The 25497-nt window shown below is 41.2% G+C and overlaps 1 protein-coding gene across 2 annotated transcripts in view; it reads left to right on the plus strand.

Annotated features, from left to right (window-relative positions):
- The first annotated feature begins 854 nt into the window (after nucleotides 1–854).
- Nucleotides 855–25497, plus strand: part of SLC17A5 (solute carrier family 17 member 5) — a 60418-nt gene continuing 35775 nt past the window's right edge. For both annotated transcript variants that reach the window (XM_023219250.1, XM_023219251.1), the window contains exons 1-6: nucleotides 855–1071; nucleotides 10147–10343; nucleotides 13772–14005; nucleotides 17152–17239; nucleotides 18946–19032; nucleotides 20130–20248. In XM_023219250.1, coding sequence (XP_023075018.1) covers nucleotides 978–1071; nucleotides 10147–10343; nucleotides 13772–14005; nucleotides 17152–17239; nucleotides 18946–19032; nucleotides 20130–20248 — 819 coding nt within the window. In that variant the 5' untranslated portion in view covers nucleotides 855–977. The remainder of the gene's footprint in view (nucleotides 1072–10146; nucleotides 10344–13771; nucleotides 14006–17151; nucleotides 17240–18945; nucleotides 19033–20129; nucleotides 20249–25497) is intronic.

Raw genomic sequence — 25497 nt, forward strand, 5'->3', positions numbered from 1 at the left:
TTCCATAGGTCGAACCATATGAAACTACCTATGTTGATTATTATTACCTATAAAACCAGCAACATTATAGGACACAACAAATTCCACTGCTGTTTTTCCACCTCAAAGCTATTTTAGAGTCAAGAGCTGTGGCTCACGCCTGTAATCCCCGCACTTTGGGAGGCCGAGGATGATTGCTTGAGCCCAGGAGTTCGAAACCAAGCCTGGGCAATACAAGGAGACCTCGCCTCTACAAAAATAAAAACAAAATTAGCCATACGTGGTGGCATGCGCCTGTAGTCCCAGCTACTTGGGGGAGCTGAAGAGAATCGCTTGAGTCCAGGAGTTCGAGGTTGCGGTGAGCTGTGATTGCGCCACTGCATTCCAGCTTGGGCAACAGAGCAAGACCCTGTCTGGGGGGAAAAAAAACTATTTTAGGGATAAAATGCCGTCACAGTCACGGGGTAGATCGTACAAAGGTTGCTAACAGTATGGCAACTGAGTGCTAACAACTGAATGTCAAATTATGAAATGCACACTACCCACTTCCCTAGTTCGGGCGAAGCCCTCCCCATGATTACGTGCAATCCTAGTCCCCACTGCCCGCCCGCAAGCTCCCACTCATCCTCCCTGCAGGAAAGGCGGCCCCTGCACTTTACAAGGGGGTGCAGGAGCGGGAGACTGTCGTCTGAACACCGGCTACCCGGCAAGCATAGACCGACAGGACTGGCTCACTTTGCGCCAATCCTGCCAGAACTCCCGGAACTCCTCTTCCCTAGTCCAACTCCCGCCAGAGTTGCCCACACCTAAGATGGCGGCGGGGGCGGAGTCGGCGCGGCAGCTTCTGGGCGGGACCGCGGGGACTAGACGTGGCCGCAGGGCGGTGCCAGCGTCCCCGCCCCGCCCGGTCCGGCCAGCTTGGCCCGGGGGCTTCGGGCTGTCGGGCCGGTGCGCCCTTCTCTGCCAGGTGGCGAGGACACCTGCTCCACGTAGGCGTCATGAGGTCCCCAGTTCGAGACCTGGCCCGGAACGATGGCGAGGAGAGTACGGACCGCACGCCTCTTCTGCCGGGCGCCCCACGGGCCGAAGCCGGTAAGCGGCGGGGTCGTCCGGGGGCTTCGGGTGGGCGGCGGTCCTGGGGACGGCGGTCTCTGGGCGGGCATGGCCCTGGTACCCGCACCTTGCGCTGGCGGGACCTGAGCTGCTCAGGCGCGAGGGGACATTAGGAGGGGAGCCCGTTCAGAGTCCCTCTCAGTTCCGCCTGCCTCAGTGCGCAGAAGCCCCTCGGGGACCCCGGGGGCCGCGACCGTGATCGCGGAGCCGAGCCGGGGCCTTGGCGGGTGCAGCCCCACGGGGCGGGGGCGGGGAGCGGCTGTGCAGCAGGCGCTGAGCTGATAGTTATTTTGGGTAGTGCTGAGCAAGGGACCCAGTGGAAGAACGAACTGGGAGAGAACCATCAAATGAATGGGCTAAGGTCCGGGCGGAGGACCCCGGTGTAAGAGCAAACTGGAGGAGGAACCTGCAGATCAGTAGGCAGAGGGCTGTCCTTCCCTGTCACCGCTAGGTTTCCGCCACTGCGTATACGCCAGCATGTGACCTGGTAGCTTTTTAGGCGGGGAGGGAGACAAAAAAGGACTGGAGTTAACGTTTGTGAGTATGCAGTGGCAATTATTGCATAACCCAGCGCATATTTGACCTTGTACAGTAAGAGACTAAAAACATCGAAAACATTTTTTTAAGTTAGGAAACAGTTCAGTTATCCTCAGGATACCTATAGGGGTTCTAAGGTAATTTGCCAGAGGTCTTGGAACAAATCAAAAAGCAGGTACTTCATAAAGCATCTTCCCTGAATTTGAGAAAATTAAAATATTTTGCTATTTGACACTTTTGTAATATAGTTTATTTAAAAGTAACGAAAACTAAAGAACAAATCAGTTTGAATGCATTCTATAGTTTCAAAGATCTGTGTGTGAGAAAGAGTTGCATTGGAAATTTGACTTTGGCTGACCCAGAGTTGTATAGTTTTCTGTATTTTTATTTGTTTTTAATGTTACCAGATGGTGGCAGTAGAGGTGGCAACTTTATAGCTCCATCTGGCAGCTGGGAGCTTATTTTAGTCAACACAAACTGTAAATACCATACCATAGTTAAGTTTTACCTGGCAGTCGGACTTAGTTCCATAAACTGATCATTTTCTGCGGCTTGTGGAGTTCAAATTGTATAATAGTCCTCATAAAATAATATAGAAATACAGAAATAAAAGTTATAATAAAGATATTGCTCAGAGACTATTACATTGTTACAACTGAAAAATAGGTATATGTATAATCAAAATTTAGCACAAATGTTAAACATTATTCTCAGGAAAATGCAGATTAAAACCACAACGAGGCACTGTACACCCACTAGAATAGCTAAAATCCAAAAGGCTGAGAATACCAAATGTTGGTAGAGATGTGGATAGAAAAGTTATACATCTCGGCCGGGCGCGGTGGCTCACGCCTATAATCCCTGCACTTTGGGAGGCCGAGGTGGGTGGATTGCAAGGTCAGGCATTCAAGACCAGCTTGGCCAACATAGTGAAACCTCATCTCTACTAAAAATACAAAAAATTAGCTGAGTGTGGTGGTGGGCGCCTGTAATCCCAGCTACTTGGAAGGCTAAGGCAGGAGAATCGCTTGAACCCAGGAGGTGGAAGTTGCAGTGAGCCAAGATCACGCCACTGCACTCCAGGCTGGGCAACAGTGCGAGACTCCGTCTCACAGAAAAAAAAAGAAAAGAAAAGTTATACATCTCAATCAAGATTGAGATGGACAAATGTATAAATTTATCATGTAAATTATACTTCAATAAAGTTGATTTTTAAAAAGTAGCTCATAGCATCACTCTTAAAAACAATCCCTGCTTGATTCATGGGGTTGAGTATATACATCTTATGGTACTAGCCCTGTCCTTCCTGGCTTGAGGTGGCTACCTTTGTTATAACCATTTTCTTTTTTATTTTCCCTCTTTACATACCCACTGGAGAGCAAGTGAAGTGGAAATAGTAGTAACATACTATTTTTGCTGTTTAGAGTATGATAAGAGTTTTATAGAGGAGGAGCATATATGGCAATTAAGAGAAGTATATAATGAGCCCCGATGTAAACAGCACCCAGATTAAATAGTTATCAATTCATGGCCAGTGTATGCTCATACATACTGTGTATTTTGAAGCAAATCCCAGATACCATGTCATTTCATATGTAAATATTTCAATTGTTTAGCTCTAAAAGATAAGGACTCTTTTTAACATAATTACAGTACCGTTATCAGAGCAAATAAAAATAATAGTTACGCACTTTGGGAGGCCCAAGCGGGTGGATCACCTGAGGTCAGGAGATCGAGACCATCCTGGCTAACACGGTGAAACCCCGTCTCTACTAAAAATACAAAAAATTAGCCGGGCGTGGTGGCCGGCGCCTGTAGTCCCAGCTACTCGGGAGGCTGAGGCAGGAGAATGGCGTGAACCCTGGAGGCAGAGCTTGCAGTGAGCTGAGATCACGCCACTGCACTCCAGCCTGGGGTACAACAGTGAGACTTTATCTCAAAAAATAATGATAAAATAACAATAATAATAATACTTACGAAATACTCTGTGTTCATATTTCCTCAATTATGTCCTGATTTTTTTTTTTTTTTTGAGACAGAGTCTTGCTCTGTCACCGAGGCTGGAGTGCAGTGGTGCGATCTCGGGCAACCTCCGTCTCCCGGTTCAAGTGATTCTCCTGCCTCAACCTCCCGAGTAGCTGGGATTACAGGCCCACGCCACCACACCCAGCTATTTTTTGTATTTTTAGTAGAGACGGAGCTTCACCATGTTGGCAAGGCTGGTCTCTAACTCCTGACCTCAGGTAATCCACCCGCCTTGGCCTCCCAAAGTGCTGGGATTACAGGCATGAATCACCAGGCCCGGCCTATGTCCTAATTTTTTATAATGTGTTCAAATCAGGATCTCAATAATGTCCATACCTTCCAAATGATTGAAATGTTTTTTGTCTCTTTTAATCTGTTCCCCACCGCCTCCTTTTTTTTCCCTTGCAATGTTATATCCCTATTGTTGTCCTTTAACATCTTCTGCCCTCCTGGTTTACTGTAAATTGGTAATTAGTAGATCAGAAGGTTTGATAGGATTATGAGTCTGTCTGTCTGAATTACTGTCATGAGTATTCCATAAGTAGAATATGAAGTATAGACAGCAAAATTGTGTCAGCATGCTAATTCTCCCATACACTGCTCTAGACACTGGAGATACAAAGAAGTAAACAAAACAGAACAAAAGCTCCTGCCCTTATAGACTTTTATATTCTAGTGTATGTTTTCCTAAACCTTCAGCCCTCTCCATTTTGCCTTCTTCTTCGGTTACAATCAAAGTCCAACACTTTATTTTCTTTTCTTTTTTTTCAGGATCTCGCTCTGTTGCCCAGGCTGAAATGCAGTGGCACAAACAGGGCTTACTGCAGCCTCAACCTCCCAGGCTCAAGTGACCCTCCTACCTAAGCCTCCTGAAGACCTGGGACTACAGGCATGTGCCACCATGCCTAGCTAATTTTTTTCTATCTTTTTGTAGAAACAAGGTCTCAGTTGCCCAGGCTGGTCTCAAACTCCTGGGTTCAAGCGATCCTCCTGCGTCAGCCTCCCAAAGTGCTGGGATTACAGGCATGAGCCACAGCACCCAGCCCAACACTTGGTTTTCTTGCCAAGACTCTCAATTCCCTTTCCCCCTGCTTTGTCATCATATCCATCTCAGTGCCAGCTATCTGTTTTCTTAGTGCCTACTCCTGAGCACAGGCATGCAGTGCTTATGAAGCTACACACCAGGGCAGATTGTTCTCACCAATTCTGTCTGGGTATCTGCTCAGCATTCCTGTGTTTCACTGAGAACCTCATGACCCCACTCTCTTCAACAACTTCTTACTTTTCACAGATCCTAATTTCTCACAAATGAGAACTAACCTCAATTCCTAACAAATAACCTCAATTCCTAATTTCCAGAAAAAAAAAAACATAATAATTCACAGTTACTCTGTGCCAAGCACTCTTCTAAGTATTTTATGTTACTAACTCAGTAAATCCTTATAATAACCCTAATACAGGCAAAATACTTGGACTAGTGCCAAGCATATAGAAAGTGCTTAGTAATATTTGTTTTTTGAGACAGAGTTTTATTCTGTTGCCCAGGCTGAAGTGCAGTGGCACAATCACAGCTCACTGCAGCCTCAACTTCCCAGACTCAAGCCATCCTCCCACCTCAGCCTCCCAAGTAGCTGGGATTACAGGTGACAACACCACAACCAGCTAATTTGTAAATTTTTTGTAGAGATGGGGTTTCACCATGTTGCCCAGGCTACTCTTGAACTGCTGGGCTCAAGCATTTCTCCCCCATCTCAGCTTCCCAAAGGGCTGGGATTACGAGTGTGAGCAACCATGCCCAGCTTGCTTAATAAATATTATCTATTATTATCCAGGTATGGTGGCTCACGCCTGTAATCCCAGCGCTTTGAGACACCAAGGTGGGCAGATTGCCTGAGGTTGGAAGTTTGAGACCAGCCTGGCTAACATGGTGAAACCCCCTCTCTACTAAAAATACAAAAATGAACTGGGCATGGTGGTGCACGCCTGTAGTCCCAGCTACTCAGGAGGCTGAGGCAGGAGAATTGCTTGAACCTGGGAGATGGAGGTTTCAGTGAGCCAAGATGATGCCACTGCACTCCAGCCTGGGAGACAAAGAAAGACTCCGTCTTGAAAAAGAAAAAAAAAATTATGTATTATTTTATGTTATTAAACTTAATACCCACTATCCCACTCAATAGTGTTAGTTCTTAGAGTTACTACAGTACATAATCTAGATACTGCAGATCATTTAGAATGTTCTGCTCTCCGTATGTTTGCCTTTGCTTGGATTGTTCCACCTGTCCCTACTGGTGACTTCCTGCTCCTTGAAGAAGACTTCTCCAAGAGGCCTTCTCTGACTGTCTCCACTGTCCCCTCCTGCAGATTAATGTGCCTCTTTTGTTCCTTGTTATATAAATGTACATAGTACTTTGTCTTATTGGCATAACTTTCTCCAGATATAAAGGAGGAAGAAATCCTTTTTACTAAGTGCCTGCTATAATGTCGTGCAGTATTTCATTTAATCCCCATGCAGTCCAGTGAGTAGATGGTGGTCTCCTCATTTTATAGCTGAGAAACCTGAGGATGAAAACTGTTGAGTAATTTCTACAAAAGCACATAGCCAGTGAAAATCAGAAACAGAGATTCATTCCCAGGTCCCACTCTAAATTAGCCTGTGTGCTTTCAGTTATGCCCACACACATTCCTAAATTTAAAACATATTTTAGAAGCTGATGTTTGTTTCGATGGGTGCCACGTTCCTTATGCAGGCATGATTTTGCTTTGAACTTGATGCTCAATGGATGTTCTCTCTCGGTCATGCAAGCATGCTTTTGTTGGATCAGTTTCAAAGATTATTCACATTCACAGTCATGTTTTTCTTTACTGCTATAACTTCTTGAAATAAAAATTTTCTGATTGAATTTATTTGTAATCAGCAACCATTTTATTAGCTAGTAATTGTTTATTTTTATTATTTCTTAGAATCTCATAGTAATATATTTTGTGACACCTAAGTTGACCTTTTATTTTCCTTTTTTTTTTTTTTTTTTTGAGACGAAGTCTTACTCTTGTCCCCAGGCTGTAGTGCAATGGCATGATCTCGGCTCACTGCAACCTCCGCCTCTTGGGTTCAAACGATTCTCCTGCCTCAGTCTCCCGAGTAGCTGGGATTACAGGCACCTGCTACCATGCCCGGCTAATTTTTGTATTTTTAGTAGAGATGGGGTTTCACCATGTTGGCCAGGCTGGTCTACGAACTCCTGACCTCAGGTGATCCACCCACCTCGGCCTCCCAAAGTGCTGGGATTACAGGTCTGAGCCACCGCGCCTCGCCACTTTTTATTTTCTAGTCATTGAGTATGCACCCGAAAGTTAAAGTTGCCTGATCTATAACTTGTAGGTCAGATATCCAAGTAATACCACTAGTAATTTGAAATCATTTTACTTACATTTCTTTCACTTCACAACCTTCTAGCCCCTTGTAATTCACATGATAAGATATATCATAGTCCAAATAAAGTATCACTTAGGGAAAACTAATAACATACAGTAAAATAAGATAACTGCAAATAAGGATAGAATGGAATAATAACATTACAAATTAGAATAGCATAAAATACAGTTTTTTAGAGTAAGAGAATTACTAATAACTTCATCCCTCCCCTTCACTTACTCCCACATCTAACATTTGGGCAAGGCCTGTTAATTCTGCGTTTAAACATCTCAAATCTGCCCATTTTTCTTCACTGCTGCTTTCACTCTAGTTTAAGCTACCTTCATCTCTTACCTGGGAAGCTACAGTAGTCCCTTAAGTCATCTCCCTCACTCTATATTCCTCACACCCATTCACACTTCTCCTCTCTATAGTCTCCATGCAGGGACCAGATGAACTCTTTAAACCATCAACCGGATAAGCTCTTTAAACCATAAATCACATCTCATCACTCCTTTGCTGAAATAGGTAATAATCTTTTTAAATACTGCATTGACAAAACAGACATAATATATAAATCTGGATTTTTCTTGCTTCAAATTGCTCAAAGTAACACAGCTTAATGCATGAATTTAGCGAGATTTTGAGTCTCCCATCCAGACTTTTAGGTAATATCACCTGACATAGAGCAATGATAAAGAAAATGTGTTCTGCTGGGCATAGTGGCTCACGTCTATAATCCCAGTGCTTTGGGAGGCTGAGATGGGAGGATTGCTCAAGACCAGAAGTTCAAAACCAGCCTGGGCAAAATAGTGAGACCCTGACTCTACAAGTAAAAATTTAAAAATTAGATGTGCTGACATATGCCTTTAGTCCCAGCTACTCAAGAGGCTGAGGTGAGAGGATCCCCTGAGCCCAGGGGTTCGAGGGTACAGAAAGATATGATCACCCACTGTACTCCAGCTTGGGCAACAGAGCAAGACCCTGTCTCTAAAAAAGAAAAAAAGAAAAAAGAAAAGAAAAAAGAAAATGTGTTTTCTTTTTTTACAAAACATGCCTCACAATATCCAAACTGCCATTAACTGGACAACTGCCCATTTGGTTGGAGCAAAAAGCAAATTCGCCTACATTCTAGTGATAGAAACAATGTGATTAGAACTTTAGAAATTCAATTCTTACAGATCTGGATCTAACTATAGTAGTGGTACCATAAATTCATAGCTGTACCCCTGAAGAAAGGATTTAAGAATGCCAAATGAAAAGTTTTCTGTTAAAAGAAGTAAATCTTACACAGGGGAAAAAAATAATAACAGTTGTTAAATATAGGAGGGCATACAAAAAAGTGAGTAGAATCATAATATATTAATATAAACCTAAGTATAGTTGTGCATATTCATTAATGTTTCAGTCTAAGTCAGTTCATCTGAGCCAGTATCAAGACTTTCATATTCTGTAAAATATATTCTGTCCTTTGATGCTAGGTTAATGAAAATACCAGGATTCTTAAGTAGGGGAAAAACGTACACATATTTGCATGATGTTGATGTGTCATTACCAAGTAAAAGCACACATATTTTCATTTCATTTTAATTATAATATGTCATTGCTTAATGAAATACATGTTTATACCTTTAAAGAGATATTTATCAGCCACTCAGAGTTTACTAAATTTAAAGATGTTCAGACTCTGGATTAGCTAATTTCTCTTTGTTACTAAGAGGTTGATTATCCTTAGTCAGCATCCTGAATCCCATCCCTCCCCAATTCTGAAACTCAGTAAAAGAAGAAAAAAGAGAAGCTATGCATAAGCCCACAGTTAGAGTGAAAAATAGGTCAAACTCCTCCTCTCACATGATCCTTTTATTGGTTCCTCCAACCTATTCTGCATTCCTGAGTCTCTGTCTCTGTCGCCCAGGCTGTACTGCAGTAGCGCGATCTCGGCTCACTGCAAGCTCCGCCTCCCGGGTTCACGCCATTCTCCTGCCTCAGCCTCCTGAGTAGCTGGGACTACAGGCGCCCGCGACCGCGCCAGGCTAATTTTTTGTATTTTTAGTAGAGAAAATTTTTAGTAGAGTTTCGCCGTGTTAGCCAGGATGGTCTCGACCTCCTGACCTTGTGATCTGCCCGCCTCGGCCTCCCAAAGTGCTGGGATTACAGGCGTAAGCCACTCACTGCGCCCGGCCTCCTTTTTTTTTAAATCATCGTGGTACATTCACTTATTCCCCTTTTTACTGTGAGCCCTTTAAGCTTGATAACTACTGAGCAACTGTCACAGATGCTGCAACTGTCATAGGTTCTGCAAGTTTGCTTCTAGATTCTTAAGTGCATTTAGTTTATGATGGCTTTAAGTATTAATCATGGCTTCTGATTCAAACCCAGCCTTTGAGGATACTCTTCGAGGTAAGAAATGTATCAAAAGAAATTTCATGCCCTACCCTTGGCGTTAATTTTTTTTGCTATGCTACACTTAACAATGAGATGGCTACTAACTCATAATCAGTAATATATCGTGTCATTGTAAGTACTCAAGTACTTTTTGACCATGTTTCAGATAGTTTTTCAGTAGTAGTAATGCCATTAAACCTCCTTACCTGCTTTTCTCATGCCGTATATCTTTGCCAGCTGACAACGAATAGGGGGTTCAGTTTGAATCTGGAATAGATCTTTTTCTCAGCAAAGGTGATAAAACTAGTACCTCCATGTTTTAATGAACTTTCTTATAGTTCAGGCTCTCATGTGTGAAATTTTTACCAAAACTACAGATACAAGGAACAGCTAATCTTTGATAAATGTTTCTTAGATTTGCTTAATCTAAGAATATTCTTTAAAATTTTTTCTTATTTTTGTACTTTTCAGAAGCAACCTTTTTCATTATTTAGACAATATCGTGTAATTAACTCTTTTAATTAAAGCAGCCGGGTGTGGTGGCCAATGCCTATAATTACAGCACTTTAGGAGGCTGAGGTAGGTGGATGGCTTGAGTCCAGGAGTTCAAGACCAGCCTGAACAACGTGACAAAACCCGTCTCTAAAAATAAAAATTTAAAAATAAATAAAAATTTTCCCCAATCTTTATTTCAGCTCCAGTGTGCTGCTCTGCTCGTTACAACCTAGCAATTTTGGCCTTTTTTGGTTTCTTCATTGTGTATGCATTACGTGTGAATCTGAGTGTTGCGTTAGTGGATATGGTAGATTCAAATACAACTTTAGAAGATAATAGAACTTCCAAGGCGTGTCCAGAGCATTCTGCTCCCATAAAAGTTCATCATAATCAAACGGTAGGTGCTATTATTTAAGGAAACAATTTTAATTATTCTAAAATACTTGCAAGTAAACATATTAAAAGGTCTTTTTTCATCCTACAGAAACCACACTTTGTTTATGTATAGTCTGAATTACTTTCTTTTTGTGTTTTCCCAGGAACTGATTGGGCAATAACTTGTAACTATAGCTACTAGTGCTATGCCATAATACACCTTGATCTGTTTGAGAAGAAGTTCTTCCATTCCCTCTGTAAACATACCATGCTTGAAGAAAATTTGGAAAAACCTGTTTTATATAACAGAAAATTAAACTGTTTTAAATTTTCTAAATAGCTTTTATAGGCATATTATTTATAACCCTATCACTTATAGGGTTACAGCTACAAGAGGGTTTAGGTAATCTCAGTTGCAAGATGAAAAATAAGAACTGGCCAGTTTCTTAGGACATTCTTTTCTGAATGTACACATGCCTAACCTAAGCTACATAAGTCATTTTGCTTGCCTTATGTTACAGTGGAATTGATAAATGTGTGTTCATCATTTGTTTATAATTAAGTTATATACACTTCATTTTATGTTGCTTATCACACAAGGAGATAGTACAGAAAGAAAAGCTAGTATTCTTTTTAGAAGCACATTTTCAGGCTGGGCACAGTGGCTCATGCCTATAATCCCAGCACTTTGGGAGGCTGAGGCGGATGATCACCTGAGGTCAGGAGTTCAAGACCAGCCTGGCCAACATGGTGAAACCTTGTCTCTACTAAAAATACAAAAATTAGCTGGGCATGGTAGCACACACCTATAATCCCAGCTACTCAGGAGGCTGAGGTAGGAGAATTGCTTGAACCTGGGAGGTGGAGTTTGCAGTGAGCCAAGATCACGCCATTCCACTCCAGCCTGGGCAACAAGAGCAAGACTCCATCTCAAAAAAAAAAAAAAAAAAACCATATATTTTCACCCATTTTCAGTGCTCACAAAGGTGCTAGTTCATACTTAGGTGAATCTCCTCTATCATTTACAAGCAGAGCATTCAAGCAGGAAAGAGGATTTCTCTCTAAAGAAATCTCTCCAAAAATCTTTCTATATGACTTTAATAATGTTGCTGAGTAACATTTGGGTACACATCACTCACTTTCTCCACTCCAACCTGTGACCTTCAGAGACAATACTGCTGGACTGTACATGAAATCCTAGAATTCCACAGATAAACTTCTAATTGGTACCCTAAATAAGGGAAAGTATGAGTTTGCTTTGTGTCTTTTTCTTTGCAAAGTGCTTTTGTTGACCCTGCTACTTATCTTCATCTGCCTTGTATCAACAGTAGAAAGAAATCCTGGAATGGTTCTTGACATGTTGGCTTGGTTATACAGCTACACTGCATTAAAGATGTCAGATACTCATATCAGTCACTAAATCTTCATTAGTACCTTACTATGCACTGCTACTAATGAAAACACAGGCCGGGCGCCATGGCTCAAGCCTGTAATCCCAGCACTTTGGGAGGCCGAGACGGGCAGATCACGAGGTCAGGAGATCGAGACCATCCTGGCTAACACGGTGAAACCCCATCTCTACTAAAAATACAAAAAACTAGCTGGGCGAGGTGGCAGGCGCCTGTAGTCCCAGCTACTCTGGAGGCTGAGACAGGAGAATGGCCTAAACCCAGGAGGCGGAGCTTGCAGTGAGCTGAGATCCGGCCACTGCACTCCAGCCCGGGGGACAGAGCAAGACTCTGTCTCAAAAAAAAAATAAAAAAATAAAAAATAAAAATAAAAAATGAAAACACAGGTTCTGGCCGGGCGCGGTGGCTCAAGCCTGTAATCCCAGCACTTTGGGAGGCTGAGACGGGCGGATCATAGGGTCAGGAGATCAAGACCATCCTGGCTAACCCAGTGAAACCCCGTCTCTACTAAAAAATACAAAAAACTAGCCGGGCAAGGTGGTGGGCTCCTATAGTCCCAGCTACTCGGGAGGCTGAGGCAGGAGAATGGGGTAAACCCGGGAGGCGGAGCTTGCAGTGAGCTGAGATCCGGCCACTGCACTCCAGTTTGGGCGACAGAGCAAGACTCCGTCTCAAAAAAAAAAAAAAAGAAAATACAGGTTCTACTCATATGAAGTTTGTGGCTTGATTTAAATTCTTGCTCTTTGGTATAGTTCCATATGCTTGTTTAAGTGCTTGGTCTGAAATGGGGAGATATTGTTAATATTTATATGTATGCATGTTAATAGCCAGCATTAACTGTGCATCAAGCCTTTTTTTTTTTTTTTTTTTTTTTTTTGAGATGGAGTCTCGCTCTGTTGCCCAGGCTGGAGTGCAGTGGCCCGATCTCAGCTCACTGCAAGCTCCGCCTCCCGGGTTTACGCCATTCTCCTGCCTCAGCCTCCCGAGTAGCTGGGACTACAGGCGCCCACCACCGCGCCCGGCTAGTTTTTTGTATTTTTTTTTTTTTTTTAGTAGAGACGGGGTTTCACCGTGTTAGCCAGGATGGTCTCGATCTCCTGACCTCGTGATCCGCCCGTCTCGGCCTCCCAAAGTGCTGGGATTACAGGCTTGAGCCACCGCGCCCGGCCCATCAAGCCTTATTTTATGTGCCTATTTCATTTCCTCTTCCCAGATCACACATTTGGTAAGAGTAGAGCTAAGATTAAAACCAAGCCTGGTTCCCAAAGCCTAGCTCAGCCTCTACAGTTTTCTGTTAAATAGCTTTCTAGATTAAGCCTGTGACTCTTTGGGGAGGGGGAGACGGCAGCCTCCCAAGCCATAATAGGCTCAGAGACACCAAAGCCTTTTTTGTGATTCTTTTGTGAGCCTTCTTGGTCATAGTTATTACAAAGCTATCTGCAGCACATCCTGCAGTCTAGTTTTATAAAATTGTAAGCCTTCTTGAAGTTTACAACTGTCAGTTCTTTTTCATTCACTTCTACATACTGTATGTCTATATTGTTTTTTCTTTGTTTGTTTGTTTGTTTGTTTGTTTGTTTGTTTGTTTTTGAAACGGAGTCTCGCTGTCTCCCAGGCTGGAGTGCAGCAGTGGGGCGATCTCGGCTCACTGCAAGCTCCGCCTCCTGGGTTCACGCCATTCTCCTGCCTCAGCCTTCCAAGTAGCTGGGACTACAGGCACCCGCCACCATGCCCGGCTAATTTTTTGTATTTTTAGTAGAGACGGGGTTTCACCGTGTTAGCCAGGATGGTCTCGATCTCCTGACCTCGTGATCCGCCCACCTCAGCCTCCCACAGTGCTGGGATTGCAGGCATGAGCTACCGCGCCCGGCCTGTATGTCTATATTGTTATGACTCACCCACCTACTAGAAAGTTTGCATGTTCTTCAGTCCAAAATAGTGGTTCAAAATCTCATTTATATGTACTTGCATACCAGTAAGAGAAAAGAGCTGTTGCGTGAAGGTCTTAAAGGATTGTTTTATTCTCTTCTGATTTTTGTAGGGTAAGAAGTACCAGTGGGATGCAGAAACTCAAGGATGGATTCTCGGTTCCTTTTTTTATGGCTATATCATCACACAGATTCCTGGAGGATATGTTGCCAGCAAAATAGGGGGGAAACTGCTGCTAGGATTTGGGATCCTTGGCACTGCTGTCCTCACCCTGTTCACTCCTATTGCTGCAGATTTAGGAGTTGGACCACTTATTGTACTCAGAGCACTAGAAGGACTAGGAGAGGTAATTTCCTTTTCTTTCTTGTTTTATTTCTTCCCCTGTGTCTCCTTCTCTTCTTCTTAAAGATATCATTCTTTGGTATGAATATGAACCAAAAAATAACATTGGATGATAACAGGGGTTTATTTTTTAGAGAAAGGACTAACTAGAAAATTACCTGAATAGATTTTGTTTGTGGTAAATGAGGTATCTAATAGGAGCACCCCACAATTGGAAACTTTACTCAAAAACCAGAGAAAACATTTTTCCAGAAGAGACTTCATAGCTCATACTTTAGGAGAGAAGAAAATAAACCACTAATAAATGGTTAAGATAGGCCGGGCGTGGTGGCTCATGCCTGTAGGCCGAGGTGGGCAGATCACTTGAGGTCAGGAGTTTGAGACCAGCCTGGCCAACATGGTGAAACCCTGTCTCTGCTAAAAATAAAAAAATTAGCCGGGCATGGTGGTACACACCTGTAATCGCAGCTACTCGGGAGGATGAAGTGGGAGAATCACTTGAACCCGGGAGGCAGAGGTTGCAGTGAGCCATGATTGCTCCACTGCACTCCAGCCTGGACGACAACAAGTCTCCATCTCAAAAGAAAAAAAATGGTTAAGATTGGCCATCATTACCTCTTATACTCTTGCCACAGTTCTGTTCTATCATTGATGCCCAGGTCTGAAGCACATTTTACACAATAGACTGTTGAGTTGCATTGAATTTCTTTTTTATCACTTATTCTTTTATTTTTTCTGGTCTTGTAACTTAGAGACAAATATTTTATTATTTTATATAACTATCTCAATTTAGTTCTATGATTCTGCTGTTTTTAGAAGTGTTATTAATTTTTGCCTCTTTTATTTCCCTCCTCTTAATAGTTTTATCATTTTTTAAAATTTTGATTCTTGTCTTTCTTTTCTGTCCTACTTTTCTTTTGTATTACATCATGTGTACCCCCATACTTAATCATTTTCACTTTTCCTTTATAACGTTGAACTTCTACCTCTGAAACCCAGGGAAAGGTGTATTTTGATCTCTTGCATTTCTTTAATTCAAGCAAGATAATGGCCACTGGGCTTGGTGTAGAGCATGAAGATTATTTTAAGTAGCAGCGTATCATGCTGTTGGATTAAACACTGGACCAGAGTTTGAATAATAGCTCTATTGTATCTAACAGTGAAACATCATTTTTTAAACTGGGACTAAAATACCTTCCCTGTTTTCAGTCACAGGATAGATATAAAATTCATATGGTGATAAGGATTGCTAGAATACTTTGCCAGGTACTATTTAAAGATGTTTCATTCATCTGAATGTTTTTATTTTGTTCTTATCAATAGAGATCTATTAAAGTAAACCCTTCCTGATCACAAAATTAAAATTACTCCTCTATTACCAGGTTCCTATACTTCTTGACAAAGTAAAATATACTTAAATCTAGCATATTTTCTCTGATCCTAGTATTGAATCTCCTTCTTGAATGTATTCCCATATTTTACTTCCAGTTTATGCCACTAATTTAACATTACGGCATATTGATCATATTACTACTGTTATCTCAGGTGACATTTTATTTCCTTTTTTTTTCTAGTTTTTGAGACGGAGTCTCGCTCTGTCGCCCAGGGTGGAGTGCAATGGCACGATCTCGGCTCACTGCAACCTCCGCCTCCCGAGTTCAAACAATTTTCCTTCCTCAGCCTCCCAAGTAGATGGGATTACAGGCACGTGCCACCACGCCTGGCTAATTTTTGTATTTTTAGTAGAGACGGGGTTTCACCATATTGGCCAGGCTGGTCTCGAACTTCTGACATCAAGTGATCTGCCCGCCTCAACCTCCCAAAGTGCTGGGATTACAGGCGTGAGCCACCATGTCTGGCCAACAACTAAATAGAATTTAAGTTGTGTTTATACTCAGGTTCTCTCATCCTTCTTCATCCCTCCAGTATGTATCACAGATGCATTTCCTCATTCATAAAGGATACTTAGATTACTATCTTTCTTTCCTACCATCTGATTCACCATAAATATACCTACATTGTCCCTAGGTTTTATAATAAAGTTTTCTACAACATAATGTCTGTGGGTATTTCCGAACATCTTAAGTTTTCTTCTATAATGATTCATCCTGTGGATGCTCCATGACATAGATTCTTACTGATTTGCAGTGTATCTAAGTCATCTTTGCCTTCCATTGGTATTACGTTTTTTAATTTCTTTTTTTTGTTTGTTTGTTTTGGGTTTTGAAAGAGTCAGCAGAAAGTATAAAGAATTAAAACATTTATTCTCTTCTCCACTAATAATAGCACTAGCTACCATTTATCTTTACAACAATTATGCAACTGCCTTGAAGTTCAAGGAGGTTAACTAATCTTTCTGAAGTGGCACAGAGAGTGTCCAAGGAGAGCTGCCCACTCTCTCACTCTCCTGTGGTATCTCCTCGTTTAACCAGTCTCTATGAAACTGCCTCTTTCCACATCTCATTACCTCTCCGTGTCAGTAATTGGCATCTACTAGGCTCGTTATTGCAGGAAAAAAAAAGAAAAAAGGCTGTAAACATGCTAATTGAATTAATCCTTTTTTTAATAGGACTGTTTTTCCAGTTGGTTGTCAACTTGAATTTTTTTTCAGTATCCCAAAGTATTAGCTCAGTATTTTTTAAAGTTACAACTTAGTAATATTTCCTTTCATTCAGGTGATTAATAAAGTGAATGAGTAAAATTAACCTTGAACATGATCCCTTTATGTCCTCACTCAGTACAATTATTTTAGATTTATTGTAAACCTTATCTTGTCATCTTCAAACCAGTTCCAAAATCCATGAATCTTTGGGGAGTTTTACTTTTTTTTTTTTTTTTTTTAAGAGATAGGGTCTCACTATGTTGCCCAGGCTGATCTCAAACTCCTGGGCTCAAGCAATCCTCCTGCCCTGGCCTCCCAAAGTGCTGGGATTATAGGCATGAGCCACCACACCCAGCCCCCAAATTCTGAAAGTATTTCATTTTAAGGTATTTTCACTTAACACTATAAAAATATCTCATTTCATGGAACCTGATTCTGGTTTTATTCTTATCCAGAAAATGCTTTTGTAGCAAAATACTTAACTTACGTTAAAACATTAACAAAACTACCTTACATTTCATCAGAAATATCATGTTCCCTTCTCTCAGGGTGTTACATTTCCAGCCATGCATGCCATGTGGTCTTCTTGGGCTCCCCCTCTTGAAAGAAGCAAGCTTCTTAGCATTTCATATGCAGGTGAGATAACAATTATCAAATTTTGCTGTAATATGTTATGTATGTATCAACCTTGGGGAAAAAGTGCCTGCATACCAGAATGATGCAGTGTCGGATTGGATGCCCCTTTGGGGAGAACATTAAGTTTCAGTAGTACAACTTTATTACCAATTTTTCTCTTTGGCTCAACAACTTACAGTAATGTGGCTTAATTGACTAATGTCATTTTCCCCATCTACCATCATCTATTTCAAAGTATGTTGCCTTTTCAGATATTGGTATAAAGATGCTCTTTTTGTTTCTTTTTCTGTTTACTTTGTTGGGGTTTTTAAAATTTATTTTTGCTTGTTTAGAGATGCTTTTTAATAAAAAGGAAAAAAAGGCCAGTAGCTAGAAAATTGAATGTTTTTGTCCTTAAATTGTGATTTCTGTTTTGGTTAACTGATGAATGTATCATGATTCTCAACCCCTCTCTTCATGCGTCTTTTTTCTATGCATCTTTATTTGCCATCATTTTGATCTACAGGTGAGATAACATGAGTTTTATATATGTGAATTATAATTTTACCAGATTGCATAAGATATTCTAGCCTTTCTTTCATTGACTGAATTAAAATTTTTCCACCTGACTGCTTTTTAAATATCGTAGTTGAGAAAAGGCCTCTCTGTGGTACTTTTAAGCTAAAATCTGAAGGGTAACAACAAACCATTCATGCAGGAAGAAGAGCATTTCAGCCAATCAGAACAGCATGTACGAGGGCACTCAGGCAAGAAATAACATAAAGGTTTAAACAAATGGAAAACTACTTTGGGTCACTAGAACTCAGTGAGTAGGGAGGATAATGGCATAAGATGAGGTTAGAGAAAGAGACAAGAGTCGGGTTATATCAGGTCTTATACACTACAGGAAAGAATGTGGATTGTTTTTTAAGAGGCATGATTCAATTACATTTTAAGACGATTATTCTTGCAGCTATGTGGAGATTGACATGAGAAATCTGATGATAGATTCAAGAACAGGTACTATCTAAGATTCCCCTTTACCTATTGAATAAATCCCAAACTCCTTGCACTAAGGGCAGGATTCTTTACAGTCTTCACTGCTTTATTGCAGCTAGGCTTATATCTCTGGCAGACAGTGCCTAGCTCGGAGTAGGTACTCAGTAACTGTTCCACTGTCCAACCTGTTTTTCCAGCTTTATCTTCTTTTTCTTTCCTTTACCCAAATGAAGTTCCCAAGCCTCCTACTCTCTGCTTTCCTTCTTCCATTCCTTTGCTTGTCCTGTTACACTACCTCTATATCTTTTTTCTAATCTTGTTTCTATGGGACCAAATGTTAGGCTTTTTTTTTTTTTTAGACAGGGTCTCACTCCAGGCTGGGGTGCGGTGGCACAGTTGCCGCTCACTGCAGCCTCAACAGCTGAAGCGATCCTCCCACCTCAGCCTCCCAAGTAGCTAAGTAGGTGGTACTACAAGCGTGCACCACCACCACCATGCCCAGATAATTTTTGTATTTTTAGTACAGATAGTAGTTTGCCATATTGCCCAGGCTGGTCTCAAACTTCTAGGCTCAGGTGATCTACCCGCATCAGCCTCCCAAAGTGCAGGGATTACCGGCCTGAGCCACTGTGCCCAGCCTGTTACCCATCATCTGTAAGCAGTAGACCTGTCCTATCTTTGTTTCTCTCTCTCCAAAGTTTATAAAATAGTCTTATGTGTTGTTCTAGGAGCACAGCTCGGGACAGTAATTTCTCTTCCTCTTTCTGGAATAATTTGCTACTACATGAATTGGACTTACGTCTTCTACTTTTTTGGTAAGTTTACATTTTTAGCTGAATTATAATGTAACAAATTCAAAATGTAATAATAGTAGCCTAATAATGTGTTAAAAATATATCTTCCAAATTACTGAAACAGAGTTCTAAAACATTTCCTGATAACCTGTTTTTCAAGTTGGTATGGTTTACTTGACCTATTTGAATTATGACCTGATGTTCGTTTTGGAATATTTCTCAGTAGAAATGACTCTTGATCCTGGACTTAAATAGTACATTTGCTATCAAAAAAATCACTGTCTTGGGTATTTTAAGTTTCTTCTCAAGCAAAATAGGATGTTCTCACTTGGTAGTTTTAATGTTTGTTGTTTTTTTTTTTTTTCTTTTTACTTAGTCCCAAGGCATTTTATTTCTCAGTTTCCTTGGCAGCATGATACACATTTTTAATAAATTAGATTTTCACATAGACATATCATGCAAGAAATGTATCTGCAATCAAAATTTAAAAATCAACTAACAAAAGCAGACACCTTTGGAAATACGTAGACTGTGGAAATATATCTTCAAAAAGGTTTGTCTGGTAGACCCTGATAGGCAAAGTCATGGTTAAAAGTTGTTTTCTTCTGGCGAGGCGCAGTGGCTCACACCTGTAATCCGAGCACTTTGGGAGGCTGAGGCGGGTGGATCACGAGGTCAGGAGTTCAAGACCAGCCTGGCCAACATGGTGGAACCCCGTCTCTACTCAAAATACAAAAATTAGCCGGGTGTGGTGGCATGTGCCTGTAGTCCCAGCTACTCAGGAGGCTGAGACAGTAGAGTTGCTTGAACCCGGCAGGCAGAGATGACAGTGAGCTGAGATCATGTCACTGCACTCCAGCGTGTGCGACAGAGCAAAGACTCTATCTCCAAAAAAAAAAAAAAAAAGTTGTTTTCTTCAAAATGTATAAGCAATAATACAGTTATAGCAATTATCCCATTAAATTGAATCCAAACTGAAGTCAGTTTTACATTGAATTTATAGTTACATAATTTTTTCAAGATATGTAAAAGTTGTTGTTGGTGCATTCTAATTTTGTGGTTTTGTTTTTTATTTGATACATTCTAATTTTATCTAACTATTATTTTTCTATTTTAAGGTACTATTGGAATATTTTGGTTTCTTTTGTGGATCTGGTTAGTTAGTGACACACCACAAAAACACAAGAGAATTACCCATTGTGAAAAGGAATACATTCTTTCATCATTAAGAAATCAGGTATGGACTTTGACATATTTTAAAAATAATGTCAGAACTGTTTTTTCTTCAGAATTAAGATATCAAAATAGATATCTTAATTTTTAAAATAGATATTCCTATCCAAAGATATCTATTTTTCAAAATAGATATTCCTATTGTGCATGCTCTAGACAAAGTAGAATAGGCAAATGAAATAAATATCCAAAGTATTGTCTGGCTGGGTGCAGTGACTCATACTTGTAATCCCAGTACTTTGGGGAGGTCTAGGTGGGAGGATCATTTGAGGTTAGGTGACTAGCCTAGTCAACATAGTGAGACCCTTTCTCTACAAAACATTTAAAACATTTTAAAAATATTTTTAAAATACATAAAATATTGTCTGAAGAATTTCAGTTCTTTCTTTTTTATAGAAAGTATAGTTTTAGGGCCGGGCGCGGTGGCTCAAGCCTGTAATCCCAGCACTTTGGGAGGCCGAGACGGGCGGATCACGAGGTCAGGAGATCGAGACCCTCCTGGCTAACACGGTGAAACCCCGTCTCTACTAAAAATACAAAAAATTAGCCGGGCGAGGTGGTGGGCGCCTGTGGTCCCAGCCACTCGGGAGGCTGAGGCAGGAGAATGGCGTGAACCCGGGAGGCAGAGGTTGCAGTGAGCTGAGATCCGGCCACTGCACTCTAGCCTGGGCGACAGAGCAAGACTCCGTCTCAAAAAAAAAAAAAAAAAAAAAAAAGAAAGTATAGTTTTATAAACTATAAAAAATATTTTTAAGTCATTTTCAACCTTTTAGTGTGGTGATTATCAAATGAGTCTTAAGTTTGTTTTTTCCACTTGATTGGTAGAAAATAAAATGTGTTATTCATGAAAGGATTCTCATTCTGATCATTAGTTGTTAGAAAACCAACTAGTGTGTTTGTACAGTTGTGCATCCCAAGTCTGAAAATTTTGAATCCAAAATACTCTGAAATCCACAAGTTTTTGAGAACCTACATGATGCTCAAAGGAAATGCTCATTGGAGCATTTCAGAGTTCAGATTTTTGGATTTTAAGATTTAGGATGCCTGGCCAGCTGTGATGGCTCACTCCTGTAATCCTAGCACTTTGGGAGGCAGGCGGATCGCCTGAGGTCAGGAGTTCAAGACCAACCTGGCCAACATGACAAAACCCCGTCTCTACTAAAAATACAAAAATTAGCTGGGCATGGTGGCACACACCTGTAGTCCCAGCTACTCAGGAGGCTGAGACAGGAGGATTCCTTGAACCAGGAGGTGGAGGTTGCAGTGAGCTGAGATCTGGCCACTGCACTCCAGCCCGGGCGACAGACCGAGACTCCGTCTCAAAAAGAAAAAGAAGATTTAGGATGCTTAACTGGGAAGGTATGTGATACAAATATTCTAAAATCCAAAATCCGAAACACTTCTGGTTCCAAGCATTTCAGACAAGGGATGTTGGACCCGTATCTATATTTTTAAACAAGTGTCATTAAAGAAAGAGAACAGCACATTTATTATGATATAATATTATTTTGTCATATACATCTGTTTGTTCTTCTCGAGTAAGTCTTTAGAAAAAAATGTATATCTTATTAAAACCAGATTTCAATCACTTAAGCACAAAGGCAAATCAGAAATAAAAGTCTATCATAATTCAATATAGTAAATTTTCAAACCATGGAAACAAAATGTTTGCCTTTTGAGTAGAATAAAAGAAGAACATAAAAACATTAGGAAAGACTAAAATATACACAGGTTGTTTTCAGCATTCTTATTGACTTCAAAGTCACTTTATTAGTTTAAAAACATAAAATATTTTAAACTTCTATTAAATTATCATGATAGATATTTTATTTTATTTATATATACATATATATATATATATATATTTTTTTTTTTTTTTTTTTTTTTTTTGAGACGGAGTTTCGCTCTCTCACCGAGGCTGGAGTGTAGTGGCACGATCTCACCTCACTGCAACCTCCATCTCCCAGGTTCAAACAATTCTCCTGCCTCAGCCTCCTGAGTTGCTGGGATTACAGGTGCACACCACCACTCCCAGCTAAATTTTTGTATTTTTAGTAGAGATGGGATTTTACCATATTGGCCAGGCTGGTCTCGAACTCCTGGCCTCAAGCGATCCTACCATCTTGGCCTTTGAAAGTGCTGGGACTACAGGTGTCAGCCACTGCGCCCAGCCCAAGATTGATATTTTAAATATTTATATACAGTATAACCAGGCAGTAAAATTAAAAACTTAGTCTTGACTGGGCATGATGGCTTACGCCTGTAATCCCAGCACTTTGGGAGGCTAAAGCAGGCAGATTTCTTGAGCCCTGGAGTTCAAGCCCAGCCTGGACAACATAGCAAGACCCCATCTCTAAAAAGAAGAAAAATGTACTCTTTAGCACTTATTTTTAAGTTTTTTTATTTTGCTATAAATGTCTCTACAAGCAGCTGAACTTTAAGAATTATGACCTGTCATGATCTTTGCCAAAGATTGGCAAAAACTCAGAAGCAGAAGAAATCAGAACTGTAATAAAGTTTTAACCAGGCGGAGAGCTCATATCCAAAGTTACTTGGGTCTGAGTCTTCCCAGTGGAAAATAATAATAATAATAATAATTAATGCAAATAAAAAGAAAGTTTTAGCTGGGTGTGATGGCACACACATGCAGTTCCAGCTGCTCAGGAGGCTGAGGCAAGGGGGCTGCTTGAGCCCAGGAGGTCAAGGTTGCAGTGAACTATAATCAGCCATTGCACTCCAACCTGGGCAACAGAGCAAGACCATGTCTCAAAATAAAAAGTTAAGTTACTTTGAAAGTTTAGAGTCCTACATGATGTTAATTGAATTACCCACTTTTTCCCCTTAAGGAACAGGTAAAAAAAAACTTTAACACATTATAAACAGATGTTGCCGTGTAAAACTTGCTATGTTTTGTCATTTTCTCAACATTGATGGGTAACAGCTTGCTTCTTCCAATATTTCATTTTTATCATGATCTTCCAGAACTTATAAAACTTTTGAGTTTGTTTACATTTTTTTAAAAGCTTTCCCTTGGCCAGGGGTGGTGGCTCGCACCTGTAATCCCAACACTTGGGGAGGCAAGATGGAAGGATTGCTTGAGCCCAGGAATTGAGACCAGCCTGGGCAACATGACGAGATCTCATCTCTACAAAAAATTTAAAAATTAGCCAGGTGTGAGGTTACACACCTGTAGTCCCAGCTACTCAGCAGGCTGAGGCAGGAGGATTGTGTGAGCCTGGGAAGTCAAGGCTATAGTAAGCTGTGTTTGTGCCACTGCACTCCAGCTTGGGCAACAGAGCATGACCTTGTCTTAAAAAAAAAAAACTTTCTCTACATTGGTATGTGTCTTAATCTTTCCAAACTTAGGTTGTTTCTCCACACGCTTCAGAAACAGGAATATCCAGAGGCAAGAGATTTAGGAGGAGAAGCCCAGATTGCGTTCTTTTTTTTTTTGAGTCTAGCTCCGTACCCATGCTTGCTGGAGTGCAGTGGCACCATCACAGCTCAGTGCAGCCTCGACCTTACAGGTTCAAGCAGTCTTCCCACCTCAACCTCTCAAATAGCTGGGACTACAGGTGCACACCACCATGCCTAGCTAATTTTTTTTTTTTTTTTTTTTTGAGACGGAGTCTTGCTCTGTCACCCAGGCTGGAGTGCAGTGGCCGGATCTCGGCTCACTGCAAGCTCCGCCTCCCGGGTTTACGCCATTCTCCTGCCTCAGCCTCCCGAGAAGCTGGGACTACAGGCGCCAGCCACCTCGCCCGGCTAGTTTTTTTTTTTTTTTTGTACTTTTTAGTAGAGACGGGGTTTCACCGTGTTAGCCAGGATGGTCTCGATCTCCTGACCTCGTGATCCGCCCGTCTCAGCTTCCCAAAGTGCTGGGATTACAGGCTTGAGCCACCGCGCCCGGCCGCTAATTATTTTTTGTAGAGATGGAGTCTCCCTATGATAATCAAGCTGGTCTCAAACTGCTGGGCTTAAGGAGTCTTCCTGCCTTAGACTCCCAAAATGCTGGGATTACAGGCATGAGTCACCATGTACAACCAGACTGCATTCTTAAAGCACATGATGTTATAGTTGATAATGTCGTAAAATGATGTATTACATGAAGCTCTACCTTTAAATCTTGGACCCAAGAAATGTGCAGCATCTACTCATTCATTCTTTAAACATTTTTTTTTTTTTTTTTTTTTTTTGATACTTGACTATGACCTAGGTTCTTTGTCAGCTGAGGACTTAAAAATGAGTAAGAGGAAAAAAATAAAACATGGTTCCTGTGGGACCCGAGGTCTCCAGAGGGAGACAGACATGGATGGACAGAATTTCAATATAATATGGCCTGCGTAATGCAGTGTATAAGGTACAGGACATCTTTGGAACAGAGAAGGTGGCAGTCCTCAGCCAGCCTGGGGCAGATACGAAAAGCTTCCTTATGTCAGTACCTTCTGGCCAAAGCCCATCAGGAACACACTTACATTCGAACAAGTTGGGTGTCTTGGTTCATTGCAGTGAGGAAGAAAGCACACCGTGAAGGACCATGAGGGCATCTCAGTGCAGAGTTGAGAGGAACTTGTTGCAGTTTAGACATGTATTAGATGACTTCGGGAAGGGTTTAAAGAATTAATGTTTTGCTCTGGATTTGATAATTCTATGATGAATTTTTATCTAGAAGGTGGGGTAAAGCTGTGATTAGTAAGGGCACAGCAGTCATTCATATTAGCTAGGAGAGGAAGACATTTGCTCGTTTTTTGTAGTTTATGGCATTCTTGTTTTTGTCTGTGCTCAAATGACTGTGGAGTGCTTTTTTTCTTCTTCTTTTTAGAGACAGGGTCTCGCTCTGTCTCCCAGGCTGCCATGCAGTGGGGTGATATCGGCTCACTGTAAAGTGGTCTTATTTTTGTCATGCTCCAGCATGCTCATAGAGTGGCCTGGTTTCGGTTCAACAGAACGCCAGGCCTAGATGTTAGAACCAGGACAGTTTAGCTTACCACAGCCCAGGACTACTTTTTTTCTTTCTTTCTTTCTTTTTTTTCTTTTGAGACAGAGTTTTGCTCTTTTTGCCCAGACTGAAGTGCAATTGTGCAATCTCAGCTCACTGCAACCTCCAACTTCCAGGTTCAAGTGACTCTCCTGCCTCAGCCTCCTGAGTAGCCAGGATAACAGGTGTGCACCACCACGCCCAGCTAATCTTGTATTTTTAGTAGAGACTAAAAATGGTTTCTCCATGTTGGTCAGGCTGGGCTCGAACTCCTG

This window comes from Piliocolobus tephrosceles, chromosome 5 (assembly GCF_002776525.5).
Source record: "Piliocolobus tephrosceles isolate RC106 chromosome 5, ASM277652v3, whole genome shotgun sequence".
In the NCBI taxonomy this organism is placed as follows: domain Eukaryota; kingdom Metazoa; phylum Chordata; class Mammalia; order Primates; family Cercopithecidae; genus Piliocolobus; species Piliocolobus tephrosceles.